Source organism: Cricetulus griseus, chromosome 7 (genome assembly GCF_003668045.3).
Source record: "Cricetulus griseus strain 17A/GY chromosome 7, alternate assembly CriGri-PICRH-1.0, whole genome shotgun sequence".
Classification (NCBI taxonomy): Eukaryota; Metazoa; Chordata; class Mammalia; order Rodentia; family Cricetidae; genus Cricetulus; species Cricetulus griseus.
Genome location: NC_048600.1, coordinates 14,720,689 through 14,733,014, shown reverse-complemented (window position 1 = coordinate 14,733,014; position 12,326 = coordinate 14,720,689). Strand labels below are relative to the sequence as shown.

Below are 12,326 nucleotides of genomic sequence, written 5' to 3'. Positions count from 1 at the left end.
TATGTAGCCTAGGCTGGCCTCAAATTTACAAGAGTCCTCCTGCCTCACCCTCTCAAATGCTGATAATAAGCATGAACCACCACACCTTTTTCGTATATTATTAATTATTGAGGAGGCCAGCAGGATGTGACTCGTTGTCCATGAGTTCATAATCCCGCTGCCTTCAGCTCCCAAGTGTCAGGGTTACAGATATGTACCACAACCCCCAACCTAAAATATATCTTCTATACCTTAAACACAATTGTCATTTTCCAGCTCTAGAAGCCTTTACAACTTTGTGGGCACCTTCAACAAGCGAGGCCTGTTAGATTAAGTGGCTCTCACCAGCCTCTCTCTACACTTCTGAGGCTATGACGTGACCTACATTTTAGTGCAGCTCACTGGATGGATTATTTTAAGCCACACACAACTTTGCCTTCTGACAAGCTTGGCTATGCCAACGGTAATCACTCACATTTGTACAGTACAGCAGAATCAACAGAGCATTCCCACACACTCTTTTTTGTTGCTGGGTTTTCAAACAGGCTCTCAAGTACCCGAGGCTGGCCTTGAACTTCTGATCCTCCTGTCTCCACCTCCTGAGTGCTGGGATTACAGGCCTGCACTACCATGTCAGAGTCTATTTCATTGTATTTTATTCTTATTTATAGGAACCAGAGCGGGTGTCATATTTTCCTATGACACGGATAGTAAAAGCTCAGAGAGACTATGAGATTCTTGGAAGGCAGAGGCAGGCGAGAAGGCTTCAAAACAAATGGCCACAAAACAAACCTTCTCACTCCCAGCCTGTGGGTCTTTCCAGTGTAGCTTCCTCTATATCCCCCTATGCCGTATTCTACACACTCATGTGCAAGCACACACAGTGAAAACACAAGAAATGCACACCTGGTATTCACTGGCACACATCACACTCTCTGCTTGCTTCCCGATGCCTAGACACAGGTGTCCTTGCCCCACAAGGAGATATTTTGCCGGAAGTCCTTTCTCAAAATAGAAAGACACCCATGTTCCCATCAGTGCTCAGACCAGAAAGCACTGACCCAGAGTCTGCTGATCAGATGCCTGGAGTTGGTGTTTGAGTCAAGAGGATGAACTTGCCAGGTCTAGCCAACTACCTGCCCAGGCCTCCCAGGACAATAAGCATGTATAGCCCTTGCCAGCTGGCTGGCCTCCCAGGGGTTGTCTGTGGCCGTGGAATTCGATGAAAGAATTGTCCTCGGCAGGAGGTGAAGCCCTGCTGGGGCTGCCAGGGCACCCTATTGCAGGAGTCCTAGCAGGGCATCACAGAGCTGCACAAAACACGCACAGTTTCCACATGCACACACTCACATGCGGACATGCCTTGTCCCCTTACAGAGGTGGTTCTTGTTACACAGCAAGGGGCAGAGGCTGAGGACCTGGGAACACCACGACTTGCTGGAGACACTTCCACAATCATCTCTGAAAGCTCACTAGCAAACATTTGGTGACCACATCCCTGGAGACAGGAGCCATGTCTTAGTGTCCCTTTGGGGTCCCCTACAGATCATGGGTATTTGTACATAGCAGGTGCTTCATAAGTTTATCAATTCTGCCTCCAAAAGCTGCCTGCCTCACCTAATTTGGAACAAATACAAGCACAGTGGGCTGGGTCTCAATCCCCCCCCACACACACACACACCAGCAGGCCAGGCAACAAGGATGTAATGAAAATATCCACTAAGTACCTACTGTGTGCTGGATACAAATGGAACTATCTTGAGCAAGAGATGACATAGAAACAAGCCCGTGGCTGATGCTACACTGAGGGCTAGAGAGGAAGACGCCACTGCTCTGCAGGCACAAAGCCACTCATGCCTGCACCTTCAGCCGCCCACCAGGGCTCTGGACTTGTCCTGATTTTTTTTTTAAGATTCTTTTTTTATTTTTATTTATTATGTATACAATGTTCTGCCTCCATGTATCCTTGCAGGCTGGAAGAGGGCACCAGATCTCATTACAGATGGTTGTGAGCCACCATATGGTTGCTGAGAATTGAACTCAGGACCTCTGGAAGAGCAGTCAGTGCTCTTAACCTCTGAGCCATCTCTCCAGCCCCCGACTTGTCCTGATTTACAGAAGGAGTCTCGATGAAACTACTTTGCAGCCACCTGACCTCTGCCAAGTTCCCTAGCCTCCTTTGTTCCCACCTGTGGAATGGGGATAAAGACAGCAGGCGTCTCCCAGGTTACTATGAACAATTGTTTATAAAGGAGATGCCTGTATAACTTGCCACACCATACGATGAAGTAGGACACTAATGGCTGACACCTTAAGTGTCCCGTGACTCTGCAAAGGTAGCCACAGGCACAACCAGGCCTCTTGGGTCTAGGCCAAGTGCCAGGGCAGGAGGAGTCATTTCCTGTCCTGGGACATTTGCTAAGCTAAGCTTTCCATGTCCCCTCTACGTTGCTGAGTCCAGTCTTCACTACACTTACCCTAGGGAAGCTGCTTTCCTAACAGAGCTGAGCTCTGATCCTCCCCTTATCATATACAGCAGGAAGGACCCAAGTGACTGTAGTCCTGGCTGTAGTCCCTGCTCAAACTCCTGGAGCTATACACAGCAGGCAGCAGTAGATCTCACTGCCACCTGCCTTGGTCTCCCTTCTATCCCATGCATACAGGGACCTCAAGCCATTTGTGGCTGCAGACCTGGAGAAGAGTCTTCACATGCCTGGCTTGGAGAGAACTCCAGGCCACACTCATCACACCCCACCCTGGCTCCCTTCCCTCACAGCCTCGAGTGGTCTACCCCAAAGAGGAACAGGCAGATAGATTGGTATGGAGGTAGGCAGGCAGGCAATGAGCAGAAGGATAAATGATAGTTACCCAAAATCTAGATCAATTAGGCTAGCTTACTATGTAGCAGGTCCCTAAGTAAATCATTCACACGCACCATTTCACTGAAGCATCCTGGGCAGACGGGTGTTGGCCCTGCCGCTGAGTCATACAGAAAAGCCCTGATGCAAGCCCAGGTCTGTCTCTAGGGCCTGACTGACTTACCCAAGGCCTTTCTGACAGCACGGCTAAACTTGACGCTTCATAGCATCTAACTCTAAAGAATTTTAGACAATATAAGCCAGAACCTGGGTCCTGGTCAGGGCTAGTGGACCATGTACATCAGAAGCCTGTCCAAGTGCCAAGCATTCAATCACTCCACTAAGTAGAAATGTGTATGCCATTACTATGTAAAAAGGAAAAAAAATCAGCTTTTCTCTATTTAAAAATCCTCCAGGGATGGGGGTGAGGGGCTGGAGAGATGGCTTAGTGGTTAAAAGTGTGCATTGCTTTTTTAAGAGGACCCAAGTTCTATTCCCAGCACTCATATCAGGGAAAACTCACAACCAGCTGTAACTCCAGCTCCAGTGGATCCAGCATCTCTAGCCTCCAGAGACCTACACACACACAGACAGACAGACAGACAGACAGACAGACAGACACACACACACACACACTTGAAATTTAAAATAAATGATTTTTTTTAAAAATTCAAATAAAGGAGGCTGGAGAGATGGCTCAGCAGTTTAAGAGCACAGGCTGCTCTTCCAGAGGACCAGGGTTCAATTCCCAGCACCCACATGGCAGCTCACAACTGTCTGTAACTGCAGTTCCAAGGGATCCAACACTCTCACACAGACATAAATGCAAGCAAAACACCAAAAACAATTTTTTAAATAAAAATGAAAATATAAAAGTCCTCTGGAGATGTTCTTCAGAGGAACCTCTGATGACCTGCCCACCCTAAGTGATCATGGAGAAGAATCTAAGCGCAATAAAGGCAGAGCCCCCAGAACGCCCCATGTTCCTCCAGACCTGCGGGGCCTTCAAATGAAGCACTGGGAATTGAAGCTGACAGGGACCTCACCCAAGGATGCCCTTAAGCTCTGCGCCAGGGGAACCCTATACTTGCCAGGCATCTGGACTGGACTTGGAGGAGGGAGGGAAGGAAAGAGCCCCAGACTTAGTCGCATGGGCGCGCGCGCACGCACACACACACACACACACACACACACACACACACACACACACACACACACACACACTCATGCACATTCTTTTGAACTCTCAGGCCAAATCTGTACTATTGTAGTTTCCTCCACCCCAAAACAGAAGGGCAGGAGGGGCAAGCTGCCAGAGGACCAGCCCACCAGATATGGCATGGTCTTACCATCTTTATGCCCTCCTACCCCTGTCCTTCACTAGTTCAGGGCCAACCGGTTCATCTTGCAGACTTGTGCAACTGAGCTGTGCAAGGGGACCCTTGAAAGGTAAGGAAGTCTGAAGACAGGGTTGGAGGGAGGAAGAAAAAGAACAATACATCCAAAGGGTGAGGGATGGAAAGAAGTGAGATGCCCACAGTAGTGTCTTCAATGAGGAAGATTTATTTGCGTGTGTGTGTGTGTGTGTGTGTGTGTGTGTGTGTGTGTGTGTGTGTGTGTGTATCTGTGTGTCTGTGTGTCTGTGTGTACATGTGCAGGCATGTGTCCACTCCTGCTGGAGAAGAAATGCCTTTGACATCCACAAGGGAAGAGCTACACATACCTTCAATTTTCATTCTAAATACTCTGAATCTGCAGCAGGAGAAATCCATGCAACACATTTAGGCAGCACAGCTGGAAGCTGCTGTTCACTCCATCCCTTAACCTGGGAGGACCCTGAACAGCACCCGGGGAGACTGCAGACCAGTGACTTAGCATCTCCCAGCTTCAATTTGGTCCTTAATAAGAGAAAATCATAAGAATCTCTGTGCCTTTGAGATAACTGTAAGAAATAAAATAATGCATATAGAGTGTCTAGCAAATAGCCAATGCTCAATGCATTTTGGCCACAAAGTATTGTTGCTGAAAAAGGACATCCCCCACCAAAGTATCTAAAGCCAGAGAAAATAGCAGCATGGAGATCATGGAAATAGCCTGGGGCCTAGACCCCAGCTGACTCCAATTCATAAGTGGGGGTCTGAGGAAGCCCCTGAGTGTTCTTGTTCCTTCCTTCCACAGGGATGGCATGTACTTCCATTTCCTCTCTGAGTTCCTTGTCTCCCTACACCCTAGCCCTGTGCTGTAGACTCATTTACCAATGCACTGGTCCAATCCCTCCACCAGCCCTCCACTCTCAGTCTCCTCAAGCAGCAACCCCTGCCCAGCTCACAAATGGCAGGGTGCAAGAATGGGGCTCACTTCCATAGACCCTTCTGTGAACTCTCAGAGGCACTGTGCACAGCCCCTTTTGTCCGTCACCCTACACGCACACCCCCTGCCTGGCCCTGGGCTCCCTGGTGGAGTTTGATGCCTTTTGGCTCCCATCCATGGCATTCCTCCTACTTCATGTTACTGCAGACCTTGGGAATCACGTGCAAGAGAGGGGTTGTAAACCTCGCCCTCCTGGCATGTGGGTGACAGACCCCCAGGGACCCTTCCCCAGAGCTCTCAACTCTGTAGGTCAGGCAGGGGCTTGCACCTTGCAGTTCCCACATGTTGAAAGGAGATGCCGATGTGGCTGGTTTGGGAGTCACATAGGAGTCACAGTGTCTCCTGCAAACTGTAACCCACAAGAGTATAGCCAGGGCTTTTCCAGAGAGGAGGACAATCAAGGAAGTATCCAGCAGGAGAGGGAAGGCAAAAACAAGGCCTAAACCCAGGCAGGGCACAAATGGTATCTAGAGGCAGCAAGGATTAGGCTAGACAGGCAGGTGGTGCCAGCAGGAGCCTCACCCCTTCCCTCAGGCTCAGCAGATGGTTCCATTGTGCCAGGTGTCTGTGGCACCTCTGTAGGCTCTTTGGCTATAGAGCAAAGTCCATGTCCCCCGTTTGCAGCTACACAATGTCCCTGCCCCAGGCTGGCTTTTAAGGTCCATTATAGCAATTGTCAGTGCCTCTACCTGCCTTTTACCAGGTGGCTCTGTGGTGCTGATGGAGCCAGTCCACAGGTACTAAGGCGGGAGCCAGGTGAGCCAGCATATGTGCTGTGGGTGTAGGTGGTTAAAAAGGAGGACCAGCCAGGCCCCAGCCTTTGTCTATGCAGATTGCTGTCATCTTTTGGTATAATGGCCCCTGCCAGTATGTGAGTATGCTTGTTCTATCAGTCCCGGATCTAGGGCTGGGTGTGTGTTTGTTGCCACCCGAGCCAGAGTAGTTACTATGGGTAGATAATAATAGCAATCGTAATCCCTCATAATTGGACCAGACTTTGCTGTCTGCAGGGCTCTTCCCCGCCCGTGACCTCATCTGACTTTGTAAGACAGGCGAAGCTAGAGTCACTATCCCCATTTTTCAGCTGAGCAAACACAGGCCCAGATGGCTTGAAGTCACATCTCCCATAAGTAGTAGCCCCAGGACTGGGACCTGGGACTTCTGACTCCTTGTACAGTGTTCTTCCTCTGCTCCATAAGGAACTATCACAATACAGAGACCACCTGCCTTGTTGCTGTGCAGAGTGGGGTGCATAGTCTGACAACAGGAGTCTGCCCACCTGCGGGGGTGTCTGAAGAATATGTGAAGGGGTGTCAGCATCCATAAGAGCATGGAGCCAGGGCAGGAGGCTCAGGGTCACCCAATCTAGCAGAGAAACAAAGCTAGGCCCAAGGTAAGGAGTGAATTAGCTATCGCACAATTGCCATCATAGGAGCCAAGAGACTGTAAGTATCCCCAGCACTACGGCCAAGGTCTGTGAACTACTTGAGTTCAGAGCAAGAGGAATTCAGAAGGCCTACAGGGAACTTAGACTGTCTAGTCATTTCCCATGGGATTAGAAGGGGGAGGCTGGAGGACTGGGGATGTAGCTGAGTACACACTAGGCTGGGTTTGAACACTCCATAAGCCAGTTGGGGCAGTACAAGCCTGGCCCAGCACTCAGGAGGGGGAGGTGGGAGGATCAGAAGTTCAAGGTCATCCTTTACTACACAGGGCATTTAAGACCACCTTGGACTGCAGGAGACCATGTCCAAAGGGGAGGGGATAAACTGAAAGCTACCAAGAACCCAGTCCAGGAGTACACCTGACTCCCATCTTGTCAGTACACATGACTACACACACACACACACACACACACACACACACACACACACACCCACACCACTGGGCAGGGTTACATGCTGGGCCCCTGGACCTTTTGTGTGCACACCTATGTGCACATATGTATACTGGGGGTAGGACTCTTGTCTACATCAAGATATGGGTGGTTATGGGAAGGTAAGATCCAGGTGACAAGAGACCACACTCCCATCTGGGCTTACAACCAAGTTCAGCAGCTCCTTCTGTAAACCAGGGTCACCTGCCTTACCTCACATGTTTCAAGGGTTGTCCCTGAGACAAAAGGAACAATGGATGGAACACACCGAGAACACAGAAACGCACATTAAGGATGAGCTAGGCAGGAAGGAACCGAGTGTGGGTGGAGGGGTCCCAGCTGTTGCCCAGGGGGCTCAGAGACCCCACATCTGAGCATATGGCCATCCCTTGTCAGAAAAACAAACTTCGTACCTCTCCCAGTGGCTCAGAGAGGCAGGACAGTGAAGTACATACACCGACAGAGGAGACACAGATTCCAGTGTTGGAGTTTGTGGCCACAGGTCCACTTTTGTGGCCCCGTCAGGGATTCCCACCCATCTGATGAAATCTTTCTTTTACTGACTTGATCCCAACTTGGAGTTCAGTAAAAGGGTGAAAGATCACCTCTTAGGGGACTCTGAAAACACAGAAGTCACTGGTTCCATGGCCCAGTGCCACATCAAGGGTTACCCAATGACACTCACTTTGGAGCCTAGGTGGGTGGTGACATCATTATCTCCAATGGTTGACGGTGTCACTTGCTCCTGAACATCTGAACACAGCCACGTGTGTGAATCTGTGTGGGCAGATCACCTCATGTCTATAGTGCCCAGAAAGCTACAAGGGGGAAACAGGCAGCTCCAACAACAGAGGTACAGTAGCTTACCTGATGTCTCACAGCTAGCATAGAGCAGATCCAAAAAGAAATTCAGGTTTTTGGGACTCCCCTGCAAGGATGACCCCTCAAAGCCTGTGCTCAAAGACCACAGTGGCTATAGCTAAGGTCCTGGAACCAGACTACCTGAGCTCAAGGTCCTTCTCACTTCAGAATTTAACTTCTCATTATGTGGGGACAGGCCCCTCTCCCTCCCTGGGCACTAGCCACAGGGGAGCCAAGCAGGCTGCTCACCTTTCGATCATCCTCCCGCTCCAAAGTGGAGCTGCTGGTGTCCCCGGGACCGCTGGAGGGCATTGCTGGCAGCTGGGCAGTAGGAGGCAGGCTGGGGCTTCTAGGGCTCTGTGGGGCTGCTGGGCTTCAGAGCCGGAATTCTTGTGGTCTTTGTAAGCAAGAGCTAAAACTTAAACATCGATACTGATGTCAAGCCCCTGGAACAGTGCTGCCTCAGTGCTGGCCTTCAGGTGGCTCTGCCTGTGGAGAAGAGAAGTTGGTTAGCAGGGTATAGCCCACTCCCTCCCAGGACTAGTGTCCAGCCCAGGGCCAGCCTGGCCTCTGACCTCTTTTCTCCCAGTCTCGCCAGCCTTCCAGAGTGTGAGAAATCGAGGCAGCCTCCACCTCCTCTGAGAGCCTGGAGGCTATGACAATCGCTTTCAGAAACTCAAAGGCGTAGTGTGTGCCACTTTTGGGACTTCCAGAGGCCTCCTGCTCCTCTCTTCTCTGGTTTTCTTCCCTCTGAACATTTCCGCAACCCTCCCTCCCACCCCAGCCAGTCCCTGGGAAACCCCAGCCACCAGAGGCCCCTAGCCCAGCTACATTTTCCTTCTAATCTGTCCTCACCCGGCCCCACACACCCACACCGCTCCTTGAGTGGAGGAGGAAGTGAGCAGCAGCCACAGGATGTAGTGAAATGAATGTCACTTTGCTCAGCCTGCCCGGGACCAAGCACCCCACTAACAAAGCTGAGGCCCTACACCGGCTGTGCTGGGATATGGTTTGCTGGACTCTGGTTGCAAGGAGTGAGCCCAAGGCCATAGCCTCACCGAACAGGCATGCAAGCCACTCTCAGCAAGCCCCTCTCTGGCCCCATTTGCTGTCAGAACTGGTGGGCTTGAGACCTTCCAAACCCACACACAGCTGTATTTTAGGGGCTTTTCTTCCTCCTCCAGGTGTGGGCCGCAAGCCAGTGAAATAACAAAGCCTGAGCCTCAGGCCACAGCTCAGGGTGTGTGTGTTACAGCGACAAATCAACCCCCTTCACTCCAAGAGACACACAGCAGTTCCTGCTCCCCCCACCGAAGAGACTGCACCAAGCCCCTGCCTTGAGTGTGTGCCTGCCCGGGAGGGGATTGGCAGCGGTGGAAGAGTAGGAGGTAGGCTGGATCGGAGCCCACCCACACCCTTCCCCTTCCAGTTCCCCGTTCTGCTTCCCAGCTCCCCTCCCTGTTGGGCCTTTCCTCCCAGCCCCCTCTGCCAGAGCTCCCTGGAAAACCAGGAGCGGGAGCCTGCCCAGGCTTGGGTTTCCCATGGGCCCTGCTCTTTCCCCAGGGATGTGACAGCATGGGAGGTGGGTGTCCCAGTTTGGGCTCAGCACTGGCAGTGGTGGGAGAAAGCTGAAGGGGCCATTGCAGAGCTAGGAGAGAACAGGCCTCAGAAGTAGAAACCGGGTGAGGCTTGCTGAGGAGGCTATGCCATTGGTGGCACCCCATCTCTGCAGGCTCCAGGTAGGAGGTACCTTACTCCCTGCAGCACTAAGCTTGGCTAGGTACTGGGTTCTGTGAAGACTGGCTGTCCAAATACCTGGGAGAGTGGCTCCACACAGTGACGAGGCACTCATGGAAAGCTTTCTTAGTTTATTGTTAAGGCTAAGGCTCAAACAGTTGGGACATGTCTGAGGTGCGAGCCAGATCTCATGACTGAGTTCTGGGGGCTGAGTGCTCTTGGAAGCTAAGTCCCCCTTATCCCCAAGCCCACAGAAACTGCTCTCCACAGCACAAGAGGAAAACCGGTCCAAGCCAGGGCTCCCAGAGGCTTCCCTGATGCTATTGGCCAATGAGTCCTCCCATATTCCAGTTTGCCCTTTGTGACCACAGTCGTTTCCAATCACCCCACACCAAAACCCTGAGAAGTGGATGATGGCACAGAGGTGCAATTGGCAGAAAAGAATGCTGGACCCAGAGCCAGCAGATAAGGTCCTGGCTGGGTTAGCTGACTCTCAGGATGTCATCTGGCTCCCACCTGCCCTGATGGTGGGGCCTCACAGGCAACAGGAGTAGAGCTGCCAGCAGACTAGAGAGGTGCCTTCAACAATGGAAAGACCAGGCACAAAACAAGCAAAGGCAATTATCTGTGCCCCAGTCACAGAGACACAGGGGAACCTGTATTGACCCCAGAGGGGGAAGGGAGGGAGTGGGCAGGAAAAGCAGAACAGCAGAGGGCACTGACTACAAGGGCAGTCACCCATGAAAGGGAAAGGAAGGAAATGTCTCTAGGGCCACCCATGCCCCTGACATGTGAGCTTCATGAAAAGTTATCACAGTAAATAGTGGTCCGGGGTCAAACCTTTGTTTCTCCAGAGACCTCAGAACCCCTCGGCATTATCTAAAATCGTCACCATGTGACCAGGCAAGCTCCCACTTAGCGGCCAAGTTCACAAGCCTAGACACGGCAGTGCCCACCTGCTCCTGAGAGCCACACTCGTCTTTCAAGGCACCTTGGCTACAGGGAGCAGTGAACTCCTGGACCACTGTCCCAAGCTAGCAGCAGGCACAATGTCTACCTCAGGATCCGGCAGCCCGTAGCACCTACAACATCCTCCTTACCCAGGCCAAGGTTGCACAACAGGAATCCTCACTGTGAACCCAGCCATCACCACCAGCAATTTTTATCTTCTCCTCAATAATTCTTCATGCCCATAGAGCCCCCGAACAATGTGTGTAACAACAGCATAAAAATGTTCATCCTTAGGACTGGAGAGATGGCTCAGTGGTTAAGAAAGCTTGCTGCTCTTCCAGAGGACTCTGGCTCCCAGCACCCACACCAGGTGCCTCCAAACAGCCTGTAACTCTAGTTCCAGATCTGACATCCTCTCCTGGCCTCCACAGCACACACACAGTACACACACACACACACACACACACACACACACACACACACACACACACACACACACAAATAAAAGTCAATCTTTGGGGGGAAATGCTCATCCTTGAACTCCTGATCCTCCGCCTCCACCTTCCACCTGCTGGGATTTACCAGCCTGTCCACAATGTCTGATCTCTGTGGTGCTAAGGATAAAACCCAGTGTCTTAAGTATGCCAAGGACCCCACTAACTGAACTAGCCTGACAGCTGCTTTTGTTGTTGCTGTTTTGTTGTCTGAGAGGGTCTAATGTAGCACAGGCTGCCCACAAATTTGCTACACAGCTGGGAACTCCTGATCCTTCGCCTCTACCACCCAAGTGCTGAGATGACAGCCACCATGCCCAGGAGTGCAGCAACACCAACTAGTCCCCACATTTTACTACCTTCTTCAACCTCCACACAGTTTTTTTTTTTTTTTTAAGAGAAGATGTGAAATGACAAGAACAGTCTGAATAAGGGAAAAGACATTACCAACAAAAATTAAAGATTGGGAAAGCAACTTAACAGACATATCAGAGACAGGTGTGGGAAAGCTGATTTCAATGCACAGTCCTTAACAGATACTTGTCGCCATGGCACCAGGCACCTGTGGGACTAGACTGAAGAGGACACGTGTGTGAAGATAAAGAGGCTGGAGCAAGAACCATCTCTACACCTGCTTCTCCTGAAGTCGCCTCTTTAGATTCTCTGGAGGGCAAAATGGCTGAGGGAGAGCTGACACATCCAGCCAAGCAGTTCATTTAAATGCTGATATAAGTTCTTAGGCTCTTCCCCCACTGGGCTGGAACACAGTGGCTGCTGGGCCCAGATTTCCTCTAGGGCAAAGGCCTAAGGATGCAGCACTCACCATAATGGGGCCAGGACTGCCTGTCTGGTCCACCAGTGTAGATCTGAGAGTTGACAAGCCTTCAGGGTCAGAGCTTACAAACACCTTCTCTGGATTAGTTGGTTTCAGTTGTTTGTTTTGGTTTTTTGTTTGTTTTATTTTTGAGACAGGATCTTATTATAGCACTGGCCTGGAACTTTCTGTGTAGCCTAGGATGGCCTCAAACTAAAGATTTTCCTACTTCTACCACCTGAGCAGTGATTTCAGGTATGAACCATCACACCTGGCCAGTCCCCAGTTCATCACTTATTTATTTAAAGGTCTCACTATGTAGCTTTGGGTGGCTTGGAACTTGCTACATAGACTAGGCTGGCTTAGAACTCACAGAGCTCTACCTG

At 50.9% G+C, this 12,326-nt stretch overlaps 1 protein-coding gene across 4 annotated transcripts in view; it reads right to left on the bottom strand.

The window, feature by feature from the left end:
- Dnmt3a (DNA methyltransferase 3 alpha) overlaps positions 1–12,326 on the bottom strand; it is a 119,168-nt gene that overhangs the window by 69,565 nt on the left and 37,277 nt on the right. For all 4 annotated transcript variants that reach the window (XR_003486954.2, XM_027424549.2, XM_035448203.1 and 1 more), the window contains exon 2: positions 8,194–8,433. Coding sequence is in view for 3 of the 4 variants with exons in the window: in XM_027424549.2 (XP_027280350.1) it covers positions 8,194–8,256 (63 nt within the window). In the remaining variant the exon portion in view is untranslated. The remainder of the gene's footprint in view (positions 1–8,193; positions 8,434–12,326) is intronic.